This window comes from Hoplias malabaricus, chromosome 14 (assembly GCF_029633855.1).
Source record: "Hoplias malabaricus isolate fHopMal1 chromosome 14, fHopMal1.hap1, whole genome shotgun sequence".
Lineage (NCBI taxonomy): Eukaryota > Metazoa > Chordata > Actinopteri > Characiformes > Erythrinidae > Hoplias > Hoplias malabaricus.
In genome coordinates this window covers 29,958,506-29,986,428 of record NC_089813.1, presented here as the reverse complement: position 1 = coordinate 29,986,428, position 27,923 = coordinate 29,958,506, and the positions used below count along the sequence as shown (strand labels likewise).

General features: G+C 37.2%; 2 protein-coding genes and 8 non-coding genes across 14 annotated transcripts in view; all 10 read right to left on the bottom strand.

The window, feature by feature from the left end:
* Nucleotides 1–615: 615 nt before the first annotated feature.
* tor3a (torsin family 3, member A) lies at nucleotides 616–5,982 on the bottom strand. The gene is made up of 6 exons (XM_066644361.1): nucleotides 5,712–5,982; nucleotides 4,267–4,389; nucleotides 3,385–3,650; nucleotides 2,393–2,568; nucleotides 2,070–2,194; nucleotides 616–1,906 (listed from the first exon to the last, which is right to left on the bottom strand). Exons 1-6 carry the CDS (start codon nucleotides 5,875–5,877, stop codon nucleotides 1,659–1,661), a joined length of 1,104 nt encoding a protein of 367 aa, XP_066500458.1. The 5' UTR covers nucleotides 5,878–5,982; the 3' UTR covers nucleotides 616–1,658.
* Nucleotides 5,983–6,724: 742 nt separating this feature from the next.
* LOC136666655 (small nucleolar RNA SNORD47) lies at nucleotides 6,725–6,800 on the bottom strand. Its single transcript, XR_010795412.1, has one exon. It is a non-coding gene; the product is annotated as a small nucleolar RNA SNORD47 (small nucleolar RNA).
* A 773-nt stretch (nucleotides 6,801–7,573) lies between these two features.
* On the bottom strand, nucleotides 7,574–7,658 carry LOC136666657 (small nucleolar RNA snR60/Z15/Z230/Z193/J17). The gene has a single exon (XR_010795414.1). It is a non-coding gene; the product is annotated as a small nucleolar RNA snR60/Z15/Z230/Z193/J17 (small nucleolar RNA).
* A 127-nt stretch (nucleotides 7,659–7,785) lies between these two features.
* Nucleotides 7,786–7,870, bottom strand: LOC136666658 (small nucleolar RNA snR60/Z15/Z230/Z193/J17). Its single transcript, XR_010795415.1, has one exon. It is a non-coding gene; the product is annotated as a small nucleolar RNA snR60/Z15/Z230/Z193/J17 (small nucleolar RNA).
* Nucleotides 7,871–8,012: 142 nt separating this feature from the next.
* LOC136666654 (small nucleolar RNA SNORD79) lies at nucleotides 8,013–8,090 on the bottom strand. Its single transcript, XR_010795411.1, has one exon. It is a non-coding gene; the product is annotated as a small nucleolar RNA SNORD79 (small nucleolar RNA).
* Nucleotides 8,091–8,461: 371 nt separating this feature from the next.
* LOC136666659 (small nucleolar RNA SNORD75) lies at nucleotides 8,462–8,527 on the bottom strand. The gene has a single exon (XR_010795416.1). It is a non-coding gene; the product is annotated as a small nucleolar RNA SNORD75 (small nucleolar RNA).
* Nucleotides 8,528–8,668: 141 nt separating this feature from the next.
* On the bottom strand, nucleotides 8,669–8,738 carry LOC136666661 (small nucleolar RNA SNORD75). Its single transcript, XR_010795418.1, has one exon. It is a non-coding gene; the product is annotated as a small nucleolar RNA SNORD75 (small nucleolar RNA).
* Nucleotides 8,739–8,883: 145 nt separating this feature from the next.
* LOC136666660 (small nucleolar RNA SNORD75) lies at nucleotides 8,884–8,953 on the bottom strand. Its single transcript, XR_010795417.1, has one exon. It is a non-coding gene; the product is annotated as a small nucleolar RNA SNORD75 (small nucleolar RNA).
* A 246-nt stretch (nucleotides 8,954–9,199) lies between these two features.
* LOC136666656 (small nucleolar RNA SNORD74) lies at nucleotides 9,200–9,278 on the bottom strand. Its single transcript, XR_010795413.1, has one exon. It is a non-coding gene; the product is annotated as a small nucleolar RNA SNORD74 (small nucleolar RNA).
* Nucleotides 9,279–18,132: 8,854 nt separating this feature from the next.
* osbpl9 (oxysterol binding protein-like 9) overlaps nucleotides 18,133–27,923 on the bottom strand; it is a 37,600-nt gene continuing 27,809 nt past the window's right edge. For 4 of the 5 annotated variants that reach the window (XM_066644227.1, XM_066644230.1, XM_066644231.1 and 1 more), the window contains 13 exons: nucleotides 27,059–27,218; nucleotides 26,797–26,903; nucleotides 25,477–25,595; nucleotides 25,306–25,391; nucleotides 24,298–24,475; nucleotides 23,674–23,764; nucleotides 22,780–22,890; nucleotides 22,624–22,687; nucleotides 22,377–22,517; nucleotides 22,211–22,289; nucleotides 20,484–20,575; nucleotides 20,069–20,204; nucleotides 18,133–19,752 (listed from right to left, as the gene is read on the bottom strand). In XM_066644227.1, the coding sequence (XP_066500324.1) occupies nucleotides 19,678–19,752; nucleotides 20,069–20,204; nucleotides 20,484–20,575; nucleotides 22,211–22,289; nucleotides 22,377–22,517; nucleotides 22,624–22,687; nucleotides 22,780–22,890; nucleotides 23,674–23,764; nucleotides 24,298–24,475; nucleotides 25,306–25,391; nucleotides 25,477–25,595; nucleotides 26,797–26,903; nucleotides 27,059–27,218 (1,439 nt within the window). In that variant the 3' untranslated portion in view covers nucleotides 18,133–19,677. The remainder of the gene's footprint in view (nucleotides 19,753–20,068; nucleotides 20,205–20,483; nucleotides 20,576–22,210; nucleotides 22,290–22,376; nucleotides 22,518–22,623; nucleotides 22,688–22,779; nucleotides 22,891–23,673; nucleotides 23,765–24,297; nucleotides 24,476–25,305; nucleotides 25,392–25,476; nucleotides 25,596–26,796; nucleotides 26,904–27,058; nucleotides 27,219–27,923) is intronic. The other variant, XM_066644229.1, reaches the window with a different exon arrangement.

Genomic DNA, 27,923 nt, shown 5'->3' with positions numbered 1-27,923 from the left:
ATTCTGCTATTTGCGGACGATGTTGTTCTTCTGGCTTCCTCATGTGGGGGCCTCCAGCGTTCACTTGAACAGTTTGCAGCCGAGTGTGAAACAGTCAGTATGTGTATCAGCACCTCCAAATCAGAGGCCATGGTTATCTCCCGGAAACAAGTGGCATGCTCCCTTCAAGTAGGGGGTAAGGACCTTCCCCACGTGTAGGGGCTCCAGTATCTCAGGATCTTGTTCATGTTAATGAGAAGAGGGATCATAAGGGTGACCGTAGGTTAGGTGCAGAGTTTGCAGTAATGCGGTCACTGTACCAGACTATCATGGTGAAGAGAGAGTTGAGCCATAAAGCAAAGCTCTCAATTTACCAGTCAATCTACATACCCACTCTCACCTATGGTCATGAGCTCTGGGTAATGACTGAAAGAACGAGATGGCAGATACAAGCGGCCAAATTTTCTTAGACGGGTTGCTGGGTGAACTCTCCATGATCGTGTGAGGAGCTCAGTGATTATGGGAAAGGAAGACACAAAAATGTACACTAAACTGTATCAACTCTCAAAACATTTTATATTATTTGGAGCAGTTAAATTTTATTAATTCACAAAAGTTTTAGCACTTTCAGCTGGTGAATTACATGATATGAAAAAAATGATACTGACACAAATGTCTAAAACCTAATCAAAGTATTTAAAAATGTTCACAATACACATAGGAATGACAAATTAATTATGGACAACAAATTCTTGTATATACATATACAACTATATTTTAACAAAAAAAAGCATTCAAATTAAAATGTATGATGTTAAATATATATATTTTTATCCAGAAGAAGCTTGCCATAGGTCCTATCCAAAGTTTCTGAACAAACCAATGCACTTTCATCTAGAATATACAAGTAACATTTCTTTCCACTGCAGCATATTTCAGTGGCAATAATAAAAAAAAATGCCAACACTTCTGTGCAATTTTATTACAAACTGAATACAATGTAATAAAATAAATGTGCAAATCTGAATGAAAAACAAAGTTTAAAAGTGTAACTGTAACACCTAAATACAGGTGTTACTGGCTCTCTTTTTCCAGTTTAATAGCATATGCTGAAACTGATAAAGAAAAACAATAAACAAATCGAGAATAGATACCACAATAGCAGTGCAGTAAAATGTAAATCGACAGCACATGAAAATCCATTGTCTTTCCACTATAATCGCTGTGTTTACTCACACATCAGCACTTTAAAGTCAGAAATAGAGGGAAAAAATGGAAAAAGGCAAATTAAATAGGTAAACAAAGATACGTCCAAAAAAAAAAAATCCCAAAACTAAAGGAAAATGCATTCATTTACCAGCACATAATTTAATGTAAACCTTGTCCTGTTAGGTGGGAAATAGGGTTTTTTTTATGACCAGAAGAAGTTACAAATAACTATATAAGTTATTTTGGTTACAAAATCATTGAAGGGCTGAGTGGTGATGAGCACCAATCCCCTGTGTCCCATCTCAGCAGGAGATGGAATAAATTCCTGTTGCATGTTCTCCGATATGCACCTGATATAATAAATAAACAGAAATGATCAGATTAAGATCCTTGTTGTTTCTCAATAAACATAAGCTTTCAAGTATGTCATAGTTTTTCATCTGGAGTCATATGGAGACTGCGTTAGTCTGTTAAGGTAAAAAGAAGTTGATCCGTTGAGGAATGGATTTACAGCCTTGAGCAGAGAAGAGTTTTTCTTCTTTGGGAACATAAAGCATGGCTTTAGCCACCTCATCCAGGGTGGCCTCGTCTGGCTCTACACCGCGGGCAGCATAGGCATCCCGAGCACACAGTTTCACATGACGATACTCCAGTGGCAAGAATGGCACAAAGAAGTCAATCAGGTGCCCTGACATGAGTTCGCTCTGGGCAAATCCCCCTATAGAAGAGAGAGAGAGAGAGAGAGAGAGAGAGAGAGAGAGAGAGACTGGTTAAAGCACAAGCTAATGTGTTCTATGTAGAAGGTTTGTTTAATTATTTTTACACTTATACATAAAAGTTGAGCATATTGATAAAAGATATGATAAAAGTGGAGCAGGTACCTTCAGCATCCATTAACTCAGATCTCAGTCGATGTTCCAGATCCTCCATTCCGATATCCTCTCTGTTCTGTCCAGAGTGCCAAAAGTCGAGTGCTACTTCATTGATAGAAGCACCCCCAATATTGCTACAGAAAACAATTAAATTACTACCTGCAAGTGCTGTAATGGATATTTTGGAGGTTCTTCATGTGACCGTGTTTCATAAAGGTTTTGCACAGATACACTATTGTTCAACATAAATCACAAATTTTTCTTCTAGTTCCTTCCATATACATACTTTTCTAACTGTGTGCATTTTTGGTAGATAATTAAGACACACCCACCTGAGGAACAGGAATATAGCTCTCCGGTAGCTGACCCCATCCACATTATCATAGTGGTCCATGTAGGGCTTGATTGCATCTATAAGACCAGGGTGCAGTTTCTCTGCCTCGTCAAAAATGAAGAGAGTCTGTGGGCAGCGTAGTACCATGTCTCTAATAGCCTCTCTCAGCTGGCCCTGAAAACATGAAATATGACTAAGGATTTTTTTCATATTGTAACCCAGTGATTTAAATACTGTTGGGATCTTTACCAGAGAGGAAACAACAAAAAAAACTTTAACTATTTAATACTTTAACCTTAAAAAGGCTTTAGTTGAATACTTTTGAACCAATTAATGATAGTGTGCATGTCATTATATTTTAATCATAATCAAATTTCAGGAAAGATTTTGTAGAAGTAACTGGTTGAAAATGCATTGAATTATTCATATACTGACAAAAGTCTGATTTTAAAATGCAAAGACAAATTAGGCTGAAATTACATACAAACTAAATAAGCTCAAAAACATTTTAAAAAATGACACATACTTTGCCATAATTTATTGGAGATGATAACTTTCCTTGTTTTTTTTTTTTTTTTTTTAAGTGAACTATGATTCTACACATTATAGCCTAAATTGCAAAGAAATAAACGTTGATATATTGTGGTTTAATTTTTTAGTCATGCATTGGAATTATAATGAACAATTCTTAAATGTCCACTTATAAAACACAAACACTGTGGGCACTTGCTTGTTACGTGAGGTTTACATGGTATCCAAGTCAGTTGCAAAACTGTATCAAGAGATGAGGCAATTTACAAATTATTTATTGAATAAGTGAGATCTGGACAACTGCCTGGAAGTATACATTTTTTTTACTAGCTAAATTATCTGTTTTATGACACTGTGCTTACTTGTTCATGAAGCATTCAAATTATTAATAAGTAATTAATTCAGTACAAAAAAAACGTAAAGGTCAAAACATATGCCCATGCCAAGTACTCTCTTTACCTTGTACACCTCCAGCAGTCTTGCATGTGGAAAATGAAATGGGGCAATGAAAAGCCGCACACACTCGCTTTTCACTCCATCCCGGTACAGATTGTCCGCCACCATCCGGGCCACAAAGTTTTTCCCCGTGCCAGACCAGCCATGGAAGGAGAGAGTCAGAGGCTTGTTGGACTCTGGGTTACTTATAAAGCCTTGGATTGCTTTCAGAACCACAGACTGAGCCAGGTGCTGTCCATGAAGTTTTAGCTGCAGATCTCGCTCTAGACCTAAGCATGCACCCAAGTTTTGAAAAATATTGTCAAAAATATACATCAGAATCTACAATTATGAGCCTATTTAATCCTTGAACTTACAAAATAATTAAAATTTTTACTATTGACATAAAGATGTTAAAGTCATTAATAATGATTACTTAAACATTAATATACATTTCAGATTAATAATAAACTTTGGTAAAAGAAATGGATAACAAGAGTCTAAACAGAAAAAAAATGAGATTGTATTTATCACATTTCAAGGTACAATGTATTTTTGGAGAGCCGAGACACGGAAATATACTGTTAGAGAATATTTCTAATGGTTTATGCTCATGATTTAATGTGCACATAGATTGTTTTGGATGGCACTTTTTTATGTTTCAAATATCCTTTAATTATACACTGAAGTTTACCTCTTTTACTTGAATCACTGGAACATATTTACACATCAACTGTTGAATTACACATAGAAAAGTAAAAAATTAAATAAAACTTAATAAATTAAATTTGTTTAATGTGCAACTATTTGTCATTGTACAATGAAATGTGTCTTCCACATTTAACCTATCTGTAGCAGTGAACACACAAGTTCCACATTTTGTTGACACTGAAACTTTCTTTTTACCTGTAAGGTTATTAATAATTCTGCAATCTCCTGAATCACAGCATTGTCCCAGGCTGCAGTACCAGGCAGTCATTGTGCCAATGTAATCTTGAGAAAACCATGACCAAATGTTTCCAGTAGGCACTGAAGACAGATCAAAGTTTAGTATGAAAATCTAAAACATTGGACATTAGAAAGACCACAGTAGGCAGCTGTCCTTAACTAGTTTCAGATATTCTGGTCTGGATTTCAGTGGTCATAAGCAAAATTACTGTTAATCTCTCCTTGTCTTGGAAATAGTACCACCTTCCTAGAATATCAGCCTTAAAAATAATAATAATAATAATAATGATGATCATCAGTAACTTGGCTTCGACAAGCTAAATTATTAATTGTGGTCTCTCTATCTCAGGGGTCAGCAACCTTTACCAACCAAAGAGCCATTTGGACCCGTTTCACACAGTAAAGAAAACACTGGGAGCCACAAAAAACTTTTGAAATTTTACATGAAATACACTGCATATAACAGGGTTGTTGTTTTTTTGCGCCTTTGTGCTATGTATAAACAAACTATAGTGTGTTACATTTATGAAATTAATGAACGACTGCAGAAAAATGAAATAACATTTCTGCATGCAACAAAAATGTTTAACTCCGAAAAAAAACCGTTGGGTTGACGGTTAAGAAAAATACTCAATGTCTATTTGAGTCCTTGTAGTAATGAGAAAAAAAAAAGCCGAACTTAAATTATCCACTGGCAGCAAATAAAAATGCTGTCCTCTCTCTGCGTGCAGTCAGCTGCCAAAAAGTTCAAGAAAACGCACACTGGCGGGTGTCGCACGTTTGAATTTGTGACGTGTATTAAGAGCGACAAAATATTTTAAATATTAAAATATTTTAGATGTTACAAGATCGCCATAATCTTCACAGAATCTTTCGTCACGTACATTTTGAAAATTAAAAAAAACTAAAATAAAATACATTTTAATTAAATACTCAGCAATTATTTTCAAAAGCTGAATCGCATCAGAGGGATCAAAGAACCGCGGGTTGCCGACCCCTGCTCTATCTGAAAGCAAGATGCCACTGTTACTTCCAAACACACCAGTATTTGACTACTTTATTTCTTAGGTTTATGACGTAAAATAAACTAGCCATCTGAATTTGCCCAATTGAGATTCCCTATTTTTGGAACACAGATCTGAGGCAAAATGCTCAGCCATGCAGAAGACTGCTTTTTCGGGACATCATATAAAATTCTAACGCACCCCACGGGCATATTAATAGAAAAAATAAACATTCACCCTTCATTACAACACTCTCATACAGGATTTTCTCATCATATGGCGACATGTTAACATGTCATATTGTAACCCATTCAAGATGAATGCAGGTTCCCAGTGCTGAATAGCTCGACAAAATATACCCAACCCAAATATACTTTCAAATGTATATTATACGCGTACCTTGTTGGCTGGCATCGTCCTGGTTGGGCTGGCACTCACCCTCCCACACATGGCAGTAGAGGTAATTAAAGTAATAAGTGGAAACATTAGAAATACTGCCAAACTGAAAGAAATCCGCTCTAACCGACACCACCAGGAGTGCGGACACAACTAATGAGACAATCATCAGGAGCGGCGGGAACGTTGCTTGTCTAATAAAATGAGAAACGATTTAGTGGCGTTTATCCCGTCCATCCAGTCCCCCTGACAGGCCTGCGCTAGTCTAACACCGGACAACCCGCTTCCAGTGTAAACACCACGACGTGCTGACGACACATCCGCCATCCCACGTAACCGAGAAGGGTTAGCTATCTCCGCAGGCCAACCGCCCACTTACTGTGTCTACCCATTACGTTTGTATAGAGCGAGATTACTGACATTCTGTAAACTCGTTGAGCTTGACTTGCTCGATTTAATGTTGTTTCTGTGCTCTCGCATAAAAGACGGTGATCTCACGCCATACCTTTGCCACATTCTGCATACATAGATCACGTGAGCTCCACGTGCAAGCTACCGTGTAATCAAGAATACAGCACAGAAGGTTCAATTGCGGTCATGAAAGGACAGGTCATTTTGTGAACTTCACACCAAACATTTCACTTATTTCGTGTTAGTAGCAAAACTACCGCACTGATTGATAGAAGCCCACCAGCAATGGTTGTATGCTAACTGTAAATGCCACCCAATACCCTTCATTATTAACAAGCGAGGAAAAGACACCAGAAGGCACTTTGTTGTCAAGCAGTTTTATTGAATGTAACAGATTGTAAAGTAAAGAACTCCATCCACACAAACAAGCTGTATTGGTTCTACTCCTCAAAAGCGGCCTCCTTCAGGGTTCTCTGGAGACAATTAGCAAGATTGTTGCTAAATGCAGTCCACACGTTGACGTCTTTAGTCTGGGTCACTGGAACATAAGAAAAGAGTCTAGTTAGACACATCCACAACTAGATTAAGTTTCAGTAAATAACAGCTACCTCAGAAAGAAATGGAACGGTAAAGGAGTATAATCAGTAGGACTCATTTGGCAGAATCGCTTCATCACAGGTTGCAGGTTCAAAATAAACACTTGAGTTGTTAGCCTCTCACCTTCATCACAGTAGTGTCCCATCGCAGCAGTCTCATCTAAATAAACAGAACAAAATTAGCTAAATAATGTCACTTATTCATAGCATGTTGAAAACATGGGTTCATCAGCAAGATTTTGTCCACATTAGTGTTCAGGTCAGACATTTGTACAAGGAAAAACCATCACTGAACCCAAATTGAGAACCAGAAATTTAGTAAACCCCTTTACCCATGTAGCTGAAGTAACCAAGCATCCTAGGATCTAGCTGGAGTCACCTGTCAACGAGCAGATTCCTGTTAGAACAAAAATAACGCCATGAAGCCCAATATTAACCCTTAAAGACCACATCAGCCAGAGCTAATATCCAAATTCCACGGGAATGTCAATGGATACGAGATCGTCATCATGGTCAATGGTAAAATATACCAAGTAGTGTTTAAATACTTACCACTTATGCACAATAACCCTAAAAAGGAAAATACATAAAATTAGACTACACATGTTTGACCGTGTATTAAAGTATGTCTCAAACTGGGATCAGCCTTCAAGTCTTAATGTCCTCAACAAGATCAGAGACCTGATTCTTATATCATCCTGTCCACATATAAATCAGCAATTGCCCTGACAGTGGGAGTACAAGTTACCCGCAGAGCTTCCATCCAGGGAAAATGCCAGAAGTACTTCTTCAGTTCTCCTACAGAGAGAGAAAGCTTTTAATGGCTAGAAAACACAAGACTAAACACACCAGACAAGCTTGATACATCAGCTAGGAGCGAAAGACATTGCTCTTTGTTCAACATGGAAGTTCTGCTGAACTATGCAGTCATCATTTGCATCTTAAAAAAAATTTCAAATTCAACTTCAAATTTCTCACCTTCAGAGATGTTAGCCATTTAGACTCCTGTAATAAGACAGTACATCATAAGAATCTACAATAGTATTGGTTTCCTCCTTGAGGATAGAATTACGATACATCAGCTAGGAGCGAAAGACAATGCTCTTTGTTCTACATGGAGATTCTGCTGAACTATGCAGTCATCATTTGCATCACTAAAATGACCATTAAACTTTTTTCATACTTACCATTTGGGCAACTTCACACTACTGCATCCCATCCCTTCCACAGGACACCTAAAACAAGAGTGAATTTTAGTACAAGACCAAAGTAAAGGAGAAACTATTTAGTGTCACTCCACTGTTTCAGTAGAAGTGCATCTTTCAGTCTAATTCAGAGAGATTCCCATTGTTTAAACAAATCATCATAAACAGCATCTGGAACAAAATTTAAATGCAATTGTAGTGATGTGAACTAATGCTTACCTGCTGACCAGACTGAGCCACCATCCTGGGGAAAGGAATGGTTGACAAGTTAATTCAAGAATTGCAATCCAGGATTTAAAAGCACTAACACTGTGCCTCAGATAAACATTAGGTGGTTGCAGTTTCATCAGCCTTTGGTCAAGAGTAGCAAATAATCGTCATCATAGGACACTGAACTAATACAATGGAAGAGACTACCCTGCCCCAACATACCTCACAGCAGGCACTACAGGCTTGGAGTTTCATTGTTAGACACTGCAAAAATGGAAAGAAACAGTTATACATGCTCTTAAATTGAGCTCAAATTAAATAAGCTCTGAAAAGCCTCAGAAAAGGTTATCAGAAATCACTTCTGTCCACTACTCTTATTCATTGTTCATCATGGGCTTTGATAAATACATCCAATTTAAAATGGACACATACCTCCTGAACCAGCCACCATGTGCCTCCCTGTATGAGGGGGAAGAAAAGGGAAAAATTCATTCATAAATATTGAAAAACCACCCATTAAACAGTTTACAAACAAGAAAGCCTCAGAATAAAACACTCAGAAACCACTTCTGACCACTACTCTTACACATTTGTATTCATCATAGGCTTTGATAAATACACCCAATTTAAAATGGACACATACCTCCTGAACCAGCCACCATGTGCCTCCCTGTATATGAGGGGGAAGAAAACAGAAAAATCCATTCATAAATATTGAAAAACCACCCATTAAACAGTTTACAAACAAGAAATAGCCTCAGAATAAAACACTCAGAAACCACTTCTGACCACTACTCTTACACATTTGTATTCATCATAGGCTTAAAATGAGTGGCGGTAAGGCAAACAATCCAGTTATTCTGCTTAACATGGGGTAGTTAGTTTTTTTTTAACCAAACCATAAACCTTGCAACAAGATACTCAAACTTGTTCCTTGGATTGATCCTACGAAATAGAGATCACTTACCATAACCTGGTCTAACACACAGGACCTCATCGCAAATCTGCAAGGAAACATAAGGCGTTAACCACGTGGCTCGCTCCCGAGACACAAGTTTTCGATAACTCCCACGCAAGCTCAGATATGTTGGCATTCATCAATCTTAGTCAGATGTCCCTACCAACATAATTATCCTCATATTTGCATGGAGGCTTGCAGATAACAAAAGAAGTGTTACAGAGTTTTGCTAGGCCTGAACTGACCACACGTGTTGCTAATGCTACACCAGCCCCAATACCTGGCTACAAAAAGCACTTTTTGTTCCTCCGTAAAAAATAAATAAAAATAAAAATACAGCCAATACAATAAAGAGGAGGCTAAAGCTAAACGTAAATCTCTACACCAACTTCAACAGACATTTATTCGCTCAAAGTAACTCACCTTCCTCTCCGGACCACAGCTGAATGAGGCCGAGAGACGGGCTCAGCGGAATTTATACCGGTCACCGCAATGAATCTTGGGAATATTTTCAAACGTAACATTTGAGCAGATGTGTGTAGCTTCCAGAAGATGGCGCCCAAAATCAACAAAATCACATCTTTTTTCTCCCCTGACATAAATATGTGATTTGTGTATCTTGCTCATACATTAAAAATATAAGTAGAAATCATTGAGCCATATCCTTAACACGAAATTCTATCTTCTTCGTTTTTTTTTTATGTTTTCTTTTGCTGTAAAATGGAATATGAAGCGTGATAATGCTGCTTTCGGGTGCTTGTCTGATCCACCCCCTGTACAAAACCATTATCCATTATCTGTAACCGCTTATCCAATTTAGGGTCGCGGGGGGTCCAGAGCCTACCTGGAATCATCGGGCGCAAGGCGGGAATACACCCTGGAGGGGACGCCAGTCCTTCACAGGGCCCCTGTACAAAACATGCCCCCAAAAAGTGATTTATCAACAACTAAACGCTTTTTGAGTACTAACAAATCTGATCATAATATTGGATTTTTATTTACAGAAAACACACATAATGAAACGATACAACTGCATATTTGCCATTTTCTCCATGGGAAGAGGTAAAATGTCGCAATATACGTCACATCCCGTAAACTCGTATATCATCTAGAATCCCGAGTTTACCAGTGGGATTATGTTCGCAGTTCGATGCAATTTACAAGTCGGAAAATGTATTTCTCAGTTTCCGACATCACTCGAACGCAGCTGCTAGCATATAGGCCTTAAAAGACTGGACGGGGATAATTCATCATGCAATATAATCATGTCCCACTCATATTTCTTAATTATTCATTCATTAATTCATTCTGAATTCAATTAGAAATATATCCATCGACTAGAGTAAATTGAATTTTGATTTCCAGTTAATGATAAATTAATCGGGGCGGCACGGTGGCGCAACAGGTAGTGTCGCAGTCACACAGCTCCAGGTTCGGGTGACTGTCTGTGAGAAGTTGATGTGTTCTCCCCGTGTCCGCGTGGGTTTACTCCGGGTGTTCCGGTTTCCTCCCACAGTCCAAAAACACACGTTGATAGGTGGATTGGCGACTCAAAAGTGTGTGTGGTGCCCCTTCCAGGGTGTATTCCCGCCTTGCGCCCAATGATTTTAGGTAGGCTCTGGACCCACCGCGACCCTGAACTGGTTACAGATGATGAATGAATGATAAATTAATCGTACTTATGGGTTTTATCAGTGTGCACCAGTAAAATTCAGTTCTCAGATTTTCCCCTTAAATAATTTAAAGCATCATTGCCCAGATAACAGGGAACGTTCCCATGAATTTGGCTAACGTTATGTAAAGGTTGTCCTAATATCTGAAGCAAACTTTCTTACAGTAACGTCAATGGAACATTCCGTAAACGTTACTTGACCTTCACTGACAGCGAGCATCAGTCCACTGGCATAAAAAGGCTGGCACACCACTGCTGGTCCACCATCAGACCACTCAGATTACTGTCCTGTGTACAGGATATATCTAATTTTTAATCACCTCAAACAGATTTTAAATTCACAGAGACATTTATTCTGGAAAACAAACCAATACAAATATTACCAACAACTATGAGAGATATAATAATGAGTATAAGCCTGATATAAAATGATTAAACTAAAAATGTTGACACTGTGCTGGATTACAATTATTTACTAATCCTATTTATAAAGGATAACAAAAGAACCTAATGAAGGAAAAAATGTAAATGGGACTGTGAATGGAAAAGTGGCATTTTGTATAAAATACTATTTAATCACCAGCGGTCCGCCCAGAAAACGCTGTGCAAAACACTAGTGGACCTCCAACATTGCCCTCAGTGGGCCAGTGTTCCGCCATTTCCTGCTGTCAGGGTTGATAATGGTTTTCCTAATGTTAGTCTGAAATGTTCCAGGTGAAAGTTACATGAACATACTTGGAGTATATGTATGGTATTCTTTAGACACATATTAGGAAAGAAAAACCTGTTTAACATCAATGTTTGAGATTAACATACAACGTTAAAAGATGTGGATCCATTGATTGTGTTCAAGAACATGGACTTTTTTTTGTCTTATATTTAAATCAAGAATATTTTAAGATAATCTATTACTTTTTATGATTTACTTACATAATCTTTTACTTTTTCCGAACTTTTCCAAACAGAAATTTCATAACAACTGCATGAAAAGCTGCTTTTAGGAGAAATAACATTTTTTACAGCCCATTTTGAGCTGTGACCATAATTGCTTGTATCCGTAAGTATATCTCAAGTATTACATGTCCAATATCGACAATCAAGGTACCAAATTAAAGCTTTTAAGTCTCTGCTTTTCATGCTAAAATTTGGCTCAGTGCCACATAAACATATTGAATTCTTCCATGTGCCAGATAAGTTAACTAGGCTGGTTAAAGCATACTTTGAGGATGACCCACCACTCTCCAACTTTGAACTATGTCTCTCAAAAATCAGGCCCTGGATAACACACAATTCACTGATACTTAATAGTAATAAAACTGATCTAATCCTCATTGGCTTCAAATCTACCCTCAGTAAAACTGGCTCCATCACACTCAGGTTTCATTCCCATGTTAGTTCCATCATAAAAATTTCATTCTTTCACCTTCGCAACATTGCTAAAATCCATCCTTCTCTTTCCTAGTCTGCCTCCTCAATTTTCCTCATCCATGCATTGATCTCCAGCCATCTTGACTATTGTAACTCTCTTCTGCTTAGCATTAGCTCCTCACTACTTTATAACCTCCAAATGGTCCAGAACTCTGCTGCCCGTCTCCTCACCCACACCCAGTCCCACCACTGCATCACCCCAGTTCTCAAAAACCTCCATTGGCTTCCTGCTAAATATCATATTCAGTTCAAAATCCTCCTTCTCACCTATCTCCCTCTTACTTATCGGACCGTCTTCAACTTTACACACCTATTCGCATTCTCACGTCTTCTTCAGCTGGTTTACTCACCATTCCCCTTTCCAAGCTGCATAGTCTTGGGGACAGAGCCTTCTCCAGACATGCCCCACGCCTCTGGAACTCCCTCCTTCCAGAAATTCAACAGTCAACATCTCTATCTCTATTCAAATCCAATCTTAAAACACACCTACAGACACATTTGAGTCACCAATCTACCTACCAACGTGTGTTTTTGGACTGTGGTAGGAAACCAGAGTACCCGGAGGAAACTATTATGTGTTATGTAGCATTATTTGTTGTTTATTTGATTGTTGGATGTGATTGTCTTTAAGTGTTCATCTCATTGTAAACATCGTCTTTGGGTTCCTGAAATGAGCTTTAAAAATGCCATTTATTATTATTATTATAAGTTATTCATTTTCAAGCTGTTTTCTGTAATGTAGCACCATTTCTCCACTTAACACGCAAGTGCGTGGCAGCGGGCAAAAACACTCATTGCTTGTAACCGTAAGTATATCTCAAGTATTACAGGTCCAATATCGACAGTCAAGGTACCAAATTAAAGCTTTTAAGTCTCTGCTTTTCATGCTAATACATTTGGCTCAGTGCCACAAACTTATTGAATTCTTCCATGTGCCAGATAAGTTAACTAGGCTTGTTAAAGCATACTTTGAGGATATTCAGTTTTGCTTTAGTACAGGGGAATTTGTTACATCATGGCAGCGATTAGAAATAGGTATAATGGCTGGATGTATGATTTCACCATTAGCATTTACAATAGCACTGGAGGTAGTAATTAGGGCCTCTAAGTGTGTCGTAGTCGGGGGAAAGGTTGCATGACAGTACTCAGCTTCCCCCAAATAGGGTTTACATGGATGACTACACTAATGACTACTGTGCCTTGCACACAGAGGTTGCTGGAGATATTAAAGATATTAAAGTAAAGTTGGCTAGGCTGAAAGTTAAACCAAGCAAGTCTAGAAGTCTGTTGATTGTCAAGGAAAAACTTGTGCAAGAAAAGTTTTTGATGGAAGGAGAAATGATCCCTACAGTGCTGGAGAGACCAGTAAATAGTTTAGGTAGATGGTATAGTGCGGCATTAAAAAAAATCAGAACAAGTTGTGGGATTAAAAGCTGAACTGGTGGAGGCTGTTAAAAACATTGATAGATTGTGTCTCCCAGGGAAGTTGAAATTGTGTTTTACTGCCTCGTATTAGGTGGCCATTGACAGTTTATGATGTTTCAATCACAGAAGTAAAGAGGATGGAAAGTGTTATAAACAAGGCCATAAAGAAGTGCCTAGGGGTGCTGCAGTGTTTAAGTAGCATGGCATGGATGTAGTGGTAAAAGCAGCAGAGCCAATCACAAAAACAGGAAGGAAGTAGAATCTGAAAGTGGCTATGCAGGTAGCCAGGAGCGCATTAGAATTAAGGAATGTGATTGGCCAAGTACAATGCAGAAGAGCAGGCCTTGGGTCAGTTGATTCTTGGAAAAGTTTTAGTCAGGCCAGGAAGAGGAGGAAGAGGAGGCACGGTGTGCAACAGCAGCATCACAGGCAAAACGTGAGGGGGAATGTTCTTGCGCAGGCTACAAATATTGGTAGATGGGGTGAAACACAAGATTGGAAATTGCTGGTGGACGTATAAAAAAAGCTGCAGGTCCCAGAGTGCATTGTGTTAACTACACTGAGGCCAGACATGGTGCTGTACTCATAGAAAACGAATAGTTAATTTAATTGAGTTAACGGTTCCATTTGAGGATGCAGTAGATAAAGCATTCAAAACGAAGAAGCTAAAGGTGAGAAGACGGCTGAGGTGAGGAAATATGGGTGGCAGGCACATGTAAAACCAATGGAGAAAATTATTAGAGGATTTGTAGCCAAATCGGCCACATCCCTGCTTGTGCAGTTTGGCATCAGGGGGCGGAAACTAAGGGGAGTAGTGAAGGAGTTATGAGAAACAGCTGGAAGGCCTAGTCAGTGGTTGTGGATAAGGAGAGCACATATTACTTAGGGAAACGCACTGTAGAGATGCTATTGAGATTGTTGGTGATGTAGCATGTAAGGTTCACATGGAACTAGTGGCATTGAGCATACATTAACGGTGCCAGTGGGGCTAGGTACAGCCTTAGTCTCCAGGGAGGCCAGTGTGGATTTACAGTTGATAATGGTAAAGGGTAAGGTAGGACTGTAAGGCTGGCTTGGAGGGTGGTGGGTCTCAGACATTAGACTAATTCATTGAAAAACCAACAAGAGGAGGTGCCTGCCAGATGACCCCTGTGAAGAGCTAATGGGCTGGGCTCAATGAATAACCGTAGTTGTTAAGGGTAGCTAGTTGCTGATCTGATCATTAATGGCTACAGCAACCTTAGTGTTGAGGTGTAGGATTCAACAGGAGTTTTGGTGGCTGCAGGTAGGAAGAGAGAGTGTGTGGTGGGTCCTATGTGAAGCTCTAATGTCTAATGGATTGGCATATTTTACATCTTATCTTGTGTATGATTATAATTACATCTGTGGCAGTGAACACACACACACACACACTAGTGAACTAGAGGCTGTGAACACACACCCAGAGCATTGAGCAGCCATCCCCTGCGCCTGAGGGTTCAGTGCCTTGCTCAAGTGAACTTCAGTCATGGATGTTCATGCTGGTCCTGGGGATTGAACCGGCAACATTCCGGTATCAAGCCTGGTCACCTAACCATTAGGCGAAGGCTGCCTAAAAGTAGGAATAAAAGCCAAAAGTACGTTTTTCCAAACTTAAGATAAACTATTAAAAGAACACAGGAGCTACCAAATTATGTTCTTGCTAAATTCTTCAGTTATGTCATTTGCATTGCTCTTTAAACTTGTGCTATACAGTACAACCTTATCCCAAGCGAGTAATTTAGTCATGAATAAAGAAAGAATAAGAAGTCACAGACACCCCTTGCACACTGACTACTTGTAGGTCAAAAACTGCAATATAACTTCAAGAAACTTTTGTGTTTTATTTACTTGGGTAAACAGTGTTTTATTTGAACTGATAAACACGAAGAAATGCTTAATAAACCTGTTTGTTTGCTTTGCAGGTGGAGCATACAGAGACCCCTCTAAAAAGTATGGATTTTTGACTTCATTTAAATGTGATGATGATGATAATAATAATAAACATTTTTAAATTCATTAAGTTTGGACTGATTTTACCTCAGTGTGTCATGATCATAGCAGTTGAGTATTATCATTATTGAATTAGATCACCATAGCATTTTTTTTAACAAATGGGAATGTTAAAGAGACATTAACATAACTACACACTGCTGACTGTTCCTTGTATCTGACACAAGGTGCAAAAAAACAAAATCACTGCTCTACTGCAGTGCACAAAAGTAGTACATTCTACTAAATTGCTATGAGTGAATAAGAAAACAAGAAAACTGGAACTATAAACCTTCAAAAAACATTAAATTGTCTGCGAAAACAATGATGAGATAATATTCTGGGGAAAAATGTTCTGGAAACTTTAAGAAAATTTGACTTTTTTCACTTTCAGGGAATATCTCCAAAGCAGCATTAGAAAAACTGGACAAATTCACGTTGAGGGAACCTTCCCGTGCAAAGTTCCCAACAACTAAAACATTAGAACATTATGAGAACGTCTAAACAGAATTTGCAATGTTCCTAGAATGTTAAATTATTGGTGTAAATAAGGTTGCGGTAACGTTCCCAGAAAGTTTTTGTAACTTTAAGAAAATGTTCTGAGAACGTTAAATAACCTGGAGAAATTCACATTGAAAGTGAACATTTCAGTGCACCATTCCCACAACCAAAATGAGAATGTAATTTTGTTAGCTGGGTGTTCACTAAAACTGCATTTTTTAAGCAATGTTTCTATGGTTCACATAGGCAGGTCAAGGAAGGTTAACATTTCCATGCTATATCAAACCATTTCTTCCCCTCAGGTAATTAAAATCCTACAACATTCTTTATTGAAATTACATATTTAAATGTTATATTTATATAATTTCTTCCAGTGCCTTAAAGATGTATTTCACGATTGTAATCAAAAACGTTTTAGAAAATTCATAAGATTCCTTATCATTTCTTAGCTCTCAAGTCTGTTTGCATGCTGGAAACCTAATGTTTCAAAAGATAAACAAAGTTGCTTGGTCAGCCAGGCTTCCTTTCTCTATATTTATGTAGGAACCCACTCTAAATTTATAAGGCTGCTAACGGCATGAAGTCAGCTCAGACCGAAAGTGCTATAAACAACTTAAGTTACAAATGAGTTTGGTAAGCCAAATGGTTAATAAAAACTTAGACAAGTTAAACTTCAGCCACATAAAAACAACAGTAGTTTTTCTCCCCAAACATACTGTTCAACCTTAAAAGACGTGGAGCTTATGAACGAAACAAACCAGAGAGAACAGCTTCCCCACAATCATAGATGTAGCCTTTAAAAAATGGTTAGACTCTAGACAATCTTTCAGCATGCATGAAATGTGCAACAAGTCCCAGCCTCTATTTCTACTTATTTTTCACTAATATCTTGCAGCTCAAGTGCTCTGAATTAAAAGTAAACAGGATTGGTTCCTTAGGTACATGAGATAAGTTTTATCTGTCTGAGATAAGTTTGACACTGTCTTTGGAACACTGCTGTTTCAAAGCTGAAAAAAATGGCAAGTCATTATACTGACAGCTTAATTGATTTCTACTACGGTATATAAAACATTAGAATTTATTTTCACTTATAATATAAAATGTCTCAAAATAAAATAGCAGTCCCCTGTGAAGTTGTCCCTCCCCCTTGTTATTTAGCTTTAAAATGTGACTATGTGTATCATTCATTCATTATCTGTAACCGCTTATCCAGTTCAGGGTCTTGGTGGGTCCAGAGCCTACCTGGAATCAATGGGCGCAAGGCAGGAATACACCCTGGAGGGGGCGCCAGTCCTTCAAAGGGCAACACACACACACACACACCCTACGGACACTTTTGAGTCACCAATCCATCTACCAACATGTGTTTGGTGACTGTGGGAGGAAACCGGAGCACCTGGAGGAAACCCACACGGACATGATGAGAACACACCAACTCCTCACAGACAGTCACCCGGAGCAGGAATCGAATCCACAGCCTCCAGGCCCCCGGAGCTGTGTGACTGCGACACTACCTGCTGCACTACCATGCCGCCGTGAGTTTATGTATGTACATAATTGAATTTATGAGTTACAAGTAACTTCCATGAAGAAATTTGCATCTAAAAGTTGAGAACATTTTTTCATTTCTTTTAAATTAAATTTACAAAATATTCTTCTTATAAAATTGAACCTTATAAAACATGATTTTTTTTTTTTAATAAAAATCATGTTTTAAGTACTAAATTTAGTTGGAAGTACTAAAATGTCACATGCCAATATCTGGAGTTTTAGCAAATTTTAACTGCACTGTTTAAGCAATGTTTTTTAAATATTTTAAATTATGTTTTAATTTAACTTTAAGTTATTTAATTTATTTATACTTAGCCATTTTCAGTAACAATGTATAAAGAATACTTTAGCTTTGTTGCAGCATTTGGGATAACAATAAATAAAGAGGTTTCAGTGTAACTTTCATACTAAAGAATCATAACACAAGCTGGTCTCACTGAGATTTAATATTATGGATTAATAAACAAGAAAACGGTACAATCAACATTATGTCCGGGGGAAATGCTGTGTGGACTCTTGCAATGCAGCGCTGCATGGCGTGAGATGCATATGTGACAAGGCCTCAATTTCAGATATATTTATGAAGAGAACATGAACGAAAAAGTGACTTTTTAATGAATCATTTTTAATCAGTTCTGATCAAATTTAACCCCACTTGAGACGGTAATAAGTCCCCATTAATTTACAATGTTTGTGAAAAATGTTGAATCCTCATAGCCTCCATTCTGCCCACATAATAACCAAGAATGCACAGCAGCAGAGTAATAATCCAAGGCTTGAGCCCAATGGCTTGACAGCAGCTTGTATTTAGCACTGGATAGCAAATCTAATTTATTCCTGTGGAATACTTAGGATGAAAGTGCACTTGATTCCAAATGGACAAATATATACATAATGTGAGTGGACGAGGGGCGAGCAATAGAATGTGTGTAGAGTGTGTGTGTGTCTGTGTAGGGAGAATATTATTATATCCTTTAATATAAGGATAACCATTCACTTAATTCTTGGCACATTGTTCAATATGTATTTCTGTCAACCTGGTCTAATTTCTAATAATATGTTTAAACTTTATTTTGAACTTTGCACTACAGACCTCTAGAACAGACCCCTAGAGTCTTGTCTGTGACTTAAGAGCCTATTATTAAATTATACACACAGATTTTTTTTTATTTGAATAAATTATGACTTTCACAATGTAGTATCACATATTCTTCATATTTCTTCCTCATTTTTGATTATTGCTTCCATTACTGGACCTCTTTCATCAGGTAAGCATAGCCTGATGCAAAATGTTTCAAAAAAGAGAAGAATGTTTTTTCTTCCATTTAATGTGTGGTAAAGAGGAATAAATGAATTAAATTTTCATTTACATAAATGTTAATCATTTTCAAGTTCATAATTTCAAATCATTACTATTGCCCAAGATACAGATAAAAAGAAAACACATTATATATATATATAGAGCTAGCTAGCTGAAGACAAGCCAACTTCTCCCATGTTGCATTTCTGACAATAAGGCCTTTTGAACATCAGAAGATACAGCCTTCAATCCTCAGTCACCCGATTCCCTGAGATACAGAACGCTGTTTTTTTTTCCAGTTTGTTCGATTGAAATACTTAGACTCCCTCCCTCCACAACAGCTCCTTTGCCCCAGTCACCTCTCCAAGTGGGAGAAAGAAAGCCTGTGGGAATGACCCAAAACAGAAGCATTTGTTTAGGTTGCTTAAGAGCAAGTTATAACCTCAGTGTCTTTCTGTGGTAGTGTATTTGTTTTCATTCTTGAAGGAATGGTGGATAGGTGGAAGTGGTGAGGTTGGCGAGACAGAAGTAATTTGTTTTTGATATTTATTTATATAGTTTTTGATTTTTTCTTATCATCATTCATTTAATAAATGCAAAGCTGTGTAAATGTCCATTCATAAGTCATTCCAAGGCTTTAGATGAAAGGTGAATTGTAAAAGAGTTCTTGAGTCCCAAGACTCTAATTTAAGAGAGGCTGTACTAGTGCCGTAGTGATGCCATTCTCTTCAGGAGTGGTTCATCATAAACCCAGCACTCGCCATCCTCATGGAACAACTGCAAGGAGAATAAAAAAATAAATAAAAAATAGCATTTAACACACAAATTTGGAAAAAAAAATTATTAGGCTTTTTCTTATTACATGCTCAGATTGATAATGTGTACATTCTGCTCTCAGCTTAACAAAGACATTTATTGTCACCAGGAAATTCAACAAAATATTCGACCTGATTTGTTGTTGTTGCACATGAATGGACAGACTATAGCATTTGCTGCTTATGTTGAAATGAGAAATAGAACAATATCATTATAACCCTGCATATGCTTCAGGTATATCTTCCAAGTATTAAAAAACACTTTTAATAACACTCACTCTAGTCTCCCACTGAACTTCCTTCTCCTTTCTCTCCCTAGCCTCAGCCCTCTGTTTCTCCTCCAGACGATGTTTGGCCTCTGTGGCTGCATCAATATCCTTCATCTTTAGGTTCATTGTCACATCCTTCCAGAGGCTGACAATCAGATGAAAAAACAGGTTTTTATAAGTGACAGCTGGACACACAATTCACCACCATTTCAGCTTATCTTAAGAAATGGCCTCATAACAATTATACATTTGTATCTATCTCTTCTTCATAGTAGTATCATTTTCATTATCATCCTGTGCATTTTTTTATTTCTCAAAATCACCTGAAGTTTTGGATTGGTCTTTATGAATATATAACATGCTGGAGATACTTGTGAGATGTAGGCATATAGGTGTATCACTGCTAGACATACAAGTTACCTACCGTCTGGACTCGTAATCTAACTGGTCCTCCAACTTCCGCACCTTCTTCTTTATAATACCCATTTTCTTTGTGTCAATGAACACAGAGTTTTCCTGTTACACATAAAAAAAGCATAGAACATATTTTAAACAGAGTCATAAGTGTATGGGTTCTGTTTCATGGACTCTGCCCAAGCACAGAAATAAGACATAAAGCTCAAGTAAAGGCTTGTAATGGTGTATCAAATATGATAAAATTATCATTTTGTACCTTGGCACAGGTACATAAATCAATAAATATATAAATGAATGAATGAATGATAAATACTTGATTGGCTTGGCTTTTTTAATCAATTCCATTCAAAAAGTGAAACCTATATATTATACTCATTCATTACACACAGACTGATATATTTTAAGTGTTTATTTCTTTTAATTTGATGATTATAACTGACAACTAATGTAAACCCCAAATTCAGTATCTCAGAAAATTTGAATATTGTGAAAAGGTTCAATATTGAAGACACTTGGTGCCACACTCTAATCAGCTAATTAACTCAAAACACCTGCAAAGGCCTTTAAATGGTCAGTGAGCAGTGCAATTCCATGCCACACTGCATTGCTGCAGTAATTCAGGCAAAAGGAGCCCCAACTAAGCATTGAGTGCTGTAAATGCTCATACTTTTCATGTTCATAATTTTCAGTTGGCCAGCATTTCTAAAAATCCTTTTTTTTGTATTGGTCTTAAGTAATATTCTAATTTTCTGAGATACTGAATTTGGGGTTTTCATTAGTTGTCAGTTATAATCATCCAATTAAAAGAAATAAACACTTGAAATATATCGGTCTGTGTGTAATGAACGAGTATAATATACAAGTTTCACTTTTTGAATAGAATTACTGAAATAAATCAACTTTTTCATGACATTCTAATTTTATGACCAACACCTATATATGTTAAATTACTCACACAATCCACAAATTACAATAATATTTTAATAATAATAATGAGCACTTATTATTAACATGAACTCTGTTGTCTTTCATTAGTATGAGGTGTACAAATACACTTTAAAATATTTAAACATAATTGTATTTTAAAATTTCAACATTCTCCCATTCATTTGTTATTTTATGGTAACTGTTGTGTAGTATTAAAAATGACCAGTGTCATTTTATTCGCCAAAAAATCCTAAAAACTGTGTACTCTGAAAACAGAAACCTGTGTGTTTTTATTGTCTTTACTCTGGTGACCATTAACATTTGGAAACACTATGTTAATAATTTCAATTTTGTTGCATGTACAACAGAAGAATAAGGGGTCAGATCTAAGGAACTTCACTGTTTTCAATCTTAAACCAAAAAAAAAAAAAAAAAGAGTAGAGTTAGTAGAATTACTTAAAACAAGACCCATCCTGGTTTATATAGCTTTTCTAAAGTAATATTGTTAAGCTGGATCTCTCTGTTTCGTCATGAAATTTTCACACAGTGTGAAGGACAGCTGTTGTGTTCAAATGATGTAGTAAAATTTGAATTGACAATAAATTATATATACACACACACAAAAGAGGAGAGATGAACACTACCTGACAAATAAATCAAAACTTAAATTATTTATAAATGGCTATTTACAAATGTATAAATGACTATATAGCAATAGTTAAACTATTGTTATAGTTAAACAATAGTTATAAACTATTGGATTATAAACTTGGATTTTAATCAGTCAAGTAAACTTTTCAGACTCACCCCAGATGCCAATTTTGCATACATCACTCCATTCCATTCTCCTTCAATGAAGTAGAATGATTTCTTATCATTGGGGCCACTACAACACAGCACAAGTTAAGTTAAAAACAGTCACCATTTTTTGAGTTATCAATAAGATAAATCATGGGTACTAATATTGACTCACAAAATATCTGCCGTTATTCTGTGTTTCTTCCCTCCATAAAATGGTTTAGTGTGGAACACTATGTTGGCACTGTAGCCAGATTTGGAGCAGGAAATATTGCACTCTCCACCAAGTTCAACCCATGGAACAGTCAGGATTGACCTGCAGGGATACACAAAGTGTAACAAATGACAATATTCCACTGAGACACGTAACTCTATCTTAAATTGACAGAGACGATGGCAAGACGGTAAATGCTGAGGCTCACCTGCCATAGCCATTGGGGAAAGTAAGAATGTAGTGCTCATCATGCTCTAGACAAGATACACAGCCTGCAGCAAAGAAGAGAAAGTAAACATAAATGTAGCTATAGAATGATGCTACTATTATTTTTGCCTGCTATTTCATTTTGGTCTTTTCATACCTTGGCCAATATTGTGTACACCAATAGACATTCCAAGGAACTTGGATTTGGTCCAGATGTGTGCATTGAACTGGATTTTTTTGCTAATACACTCAGCGTAGAATGCGGATACTAAAAGAGTGGAGACAAAAATTAAAATATGCAAAGCTTCAGAGACAAAACACCTGACTATTTCCAAATTGTAGTTCACTTGACTTGTTGGAAATACATGCAGCTTAAACATATTACTTAGACAATTGTTAAAAAAATCCAATAAACCCCTGCAACTCTGGCTCGGTTCATACATGACATTAAGAGTTATTTTGATAAATTATCTTCTATTTTCTGGGTCTTTCATTAAGAGTGATGTATTCTGTATATTTTAAATATATTTCTCATATGTTTTCCATTCCAATGTAAGACATTATAGGATATGTAATCTTGTCAGAAAGTAGTCCTGAAATGCGAATAATTTGAAAGTTATACATGGAGGGTGGTCTCTGACTTTTGCACAATACTGTATACATCTGATACATTTTGAGAGAACTGTGGTAATTTGTATGTATGGTCCTGGTCAAAAAAAAAAATCCTAAAAAAATGGCTTGCCATCTGGGCACTTTACCATCTGCATCTGCTTCTTAGTTCTATTGCACCTGGATGAACTCATCAGCTAATTACTGAGCCCTTCATTATCAGAAGCAGATGTGTTTGTGCAGGGTAAAACACATGTATGTACAAGTATGTTTTCAAAGAACTGGTACTCAATGTCAGTTAGAGGGGACATATAATGAAAAACCCACTTTCTCGGTTCACATAACATAATCCAACATCAATAATCTATTCACATTTGGTTCTAGTACAGACTTAAGATGGGGTATAATAAATTAACTTTGAATGATAAAACACAATACTCACTAGGGGGGTGGTGAGAAACCTGCTCGGCCACAAAAGACACGCTGTTCCTGCTGCAATACGACACTGGGCCATCTGACACAGGTTCCTGTACCTATACACACAGACATGCACATCTGGGTGAATCAGTTCTCTGTGAGAATTGAGAGCTTGAAACAGAAATGGTCACTTTCCACAGAATAATATGTAACTCCATTTTTATAGATTTTTAGTTTGCTGCATCATTTGAATACGCAGTACACACACACACGAGGAGAGATTACCTGACGTGTGTGTGTGTGTGTGTATATATATATATATATATATATATATATATATATATATATATATATATATATATATATATATATATATATATATATATTAAACATATATATTTAACACCATAAAATAATAATAATGTGCTAATCTTGGCAAAAGTTGCACCACATTTTATAGTTTGTTTTTATTAATTAATACATTAGACCTCTAATTACAAAAATAATTTGTGGACAAAATATGCAGAAAAACATCATAAAGTTTCTTTCCTATGGGGGAAGTCTTAAAATATTTTGACTAACAAAACACTTAATTTGACCAGTGGTGGTGTAGACTCTGCAGTTCTCTCTCATGTACAAACATGCTTACCATAGAAACTGGCTCCTCTGTTTCAGATGGCAGGTCCCAGTGGCAGTAGAACACTTCTCCCAGAATGGGGTTGTAGGGTTTTTTGGCAACAGATCCTTTCCGGCCAGCGTGAAAGGCTGAGAGATACCACTTCACCACATGCACCATGCGCTCCCTGGGGTCTGCCTGCTCTGCAATGCTGAGGACAAACAGACCATATCAAACATATAAAAACTCACAATGCTCAGAAAAATGCACCAATTTATATATGAGCATTGAAACTACAATACTCAATCCAGTGTGCAAAGCACATACTGGCATGCATTGGAAAGAATAAGTCTATCATGAGAAATGTAAAAAGACCACTATATACATAAAAACAAACAAACAAACAAATAAAATAAAACACAATTCTGTCAAAAGCATTCAATAAAAGAAAAGAAAAGAAAACTTTATTGAAAAACTACAATATTTTTCGGTGTAATCTCTATCTTTACACCACGCAGTGATTTCAATGCTCATGACACATGCCTTTACATACCATCACCATGTCACTATTCTAGTAGAATTACTTAAAACAAGACCCATCCTGGTTTATATAGCTTTTCTAAAGTAATATTGTTAAGCTGGATCTCTCTGTTTACATCCAAGTACCTGAAAGTCATTGAAATGATTCTGAATATTTACATGTAACAATATAGTCTAAATAATCTAACAAACAAAAAATAAATGAATAAACTTCACTATATAACTAAATATACATATTCAGAATAATTTCCATCGCTAGCTATATATCGTCGCTGCCCAATCAAAAATATGTATCTCCCAAAATAGCAAATTTACAGAAGGAGGGAGATCAATGTAAAAAGATTTTATTCAGAATAATTTTGGAGCATTTCTATTGGTCCATTTGTCATGAAATTTTCACACAATGTGAAGGACAACTGTTGTGTTCAAATGATGTAGTAAAAGTTGAATTGACAATAAATTATATACACACACACACAAAAGAGGAGAGATTAACACTACCTGACAAATAAATCAGGATGTGCAAAGAAGTCTGCATACATTTCCAACAACGACCTCCTCTCCAAGATGAACGTAGGCAAAACCACCTTGGAGAGAAAGAAAAAAAAATGTGGTGAGTGTGGTCAAAGAAGAGGAGAAGACAGAGAGCAGACAGCAGGCAGGGTTGGTTACCTTAGTGAGGTCCATGCCCAGTCGGACTTGAGAGAGAAGATGCATGATGACGCTCTTATGCTCCTCCACTGACTCTCCTTCACCCTCATCATCTTTCTCATCATGACTGTCAAACTGATCTGAACAACACAGCACACATAAGACATGTAAAATGCTGTAAGAGATACTGAAACTTTGTATTTATCAGTCTGTTGTCATACATATTTTTGAAGAATAGACACTTTTTTTTTAACACACTCTTTGGATAAAAGTACTGGGACACACCTCCTAATTACTGGATTAGTGTGTTTAATTCAGTCCTATTAAAATTTTACCACAGATGTAATAGTCAAGCACCAGGTCATGCAATCTGCCTTTACAATTATTTGTGACAGAATGGGTCATTCCAAAATGCTCACTGAAGTCAAGCATGGTACTGACTCAATAACTGCAGAGCTCCAAACCTCATATGGAATTAAGATCAGAAAAACATCTAAGGGCGAGTAGCTTCATGGCATGGGTTTCCATTGCTAAGCAACTACAGGCAAGCCTCACCAAGAGTCAGTGGAAGTGGTGTACAGCATGCGGCCACTGGACTCTGGAACAGGGGAAACATGTTCTGTGTAGTAAGGAATCACACTTCTATGTCTAGCAACCTGATGGATGACTCTGGATTTGGCCAGGTGAACATTACCTGACTGACTGCACTGTGCCAATTGTGAACTTTGTTGGAGGAGGGATAATGCAATATGTTTTTTTTATAAGGGGTTGGTCTAGGCCCCTTAATTCATTTCAGAGAATCAAGACATTTTGGACACTTTTATGTTTCTATCTTTGTTGGAACCATTTAGAAAAGGCCCTTTTCTCTTCCAGAATGACTATGCACCAGAGCACAAAGCAACATAAAGGCATGGTTGGATAAGTTCTTTGTGGAAGAACTTCACTGGTCTGCAGAAAGCCCTGACCTCAACCCCACTGAACACCTTTGTGATGAACTAGAGCAGAGATTTCACGACAGGTACTTTCATCCAACATCGGTGTCTGACCTGAAATACTCTTTTGAATGAATGGTCAGAAGGTCCCACCGATGCAATCCAATTCTTTTGTACATGTAGTGTATATTCATGGAAGGGTGTGCAAGTGTGATAGGAATAGATGTAAGTGTATAACAGAATTATTATTGCATATAATGATATTCAACAATTTATGCTTTTACATTATTTACAAATGTAAATTAACAAAATGTATGATGATGATGGTGGGGGAGAAGTACCGTCAATGGCCTGCTTTCAGGGCAAATGTTTAAAATGAATGAAAACATGTCAGTGTAAGTCTCAGTACCTGCATCTGTTGTGCCATTAGACATGGAGGAGTTGATCGATTCATTGGTGTCGGGCCGCTTCAGGGTTGCGTTTGCCTCACTGTTAACAACAGGGGTCCTTGAAGGGCTGCAGCAAAAAAAAACAAACAAGCAAATTTAAAATAGTGGAAAAGAGTGTGTGCAACATTTTGCTGTAACCGAGACTTTAACACCAGCTTGTAATTGAGCTTGTCACATAGAGTGATTTTGTGAAAGAGGTGTGTTTGTGCGTGTGTGACTCACTCTATGCAGTGTTTTGGTGAGGTGTTACTCTGGTAATACTCATCAGCATCATAAAACTCATCCTCACTGCTGGAGTAGGAGAAATCTGGGACAGAGTGGGCTGGCACATTTATGTGACTGGGTGAAGTGACACTGCTGCTGGGTGCAGAGGGACCACTCCCTAAAGATCATAATCAAAAGCATTAAATAGTTATGTTTTAAACATACTGCATGTCTTGTCTATACAACTACAGTAGAATATGGTACACAACTAGAAAACAATTTTATCAAGATAATTTATGTACGAATGTGGAAAATAATCCAGTATATTTTTAAAAATAATTTCACAATACTAAGCTAAGATATTGTTAGGGTTATTTAAAAGTATACAAGCAAATCCATATTTTGCATATTAATTCTGAAGTAAAACAATAATATTGACAACTAATGAAAACCCCAAATTCAGTATCTCAGAAAATTTGAATATTGTGAAAAGGTTCAATACTGAAGACACCAGGTGCCACACTCTAGTCAACTAATTAAGTCAAAACACCTGCAAAGGCCTTTAAACGGTCTCTCAGTCTAGTTCTCTAGGCTACACTATAATGGGGAAGACTGCTAACTTGACAGTTGTCCAAAAGACGACCATTGACACCTTACATAAGCAGAGCAAGAGACAAAATCTCTATGTCCAAGCATATTAATAAAGAGGCAAAGGGAAGGGAAGAATGTGGTAGGAAAAAAGTGTACAAGCAATAGGGATAACCACACCATGGAGAGGATTGTGAAACAAAACCCATTCAAAAATGTGGGGGAGGTTCACAAAGACTGGATTGCAATTGTAGTCAGTCCTTCAAGAACCACCACACACAGATGTATGCAATAC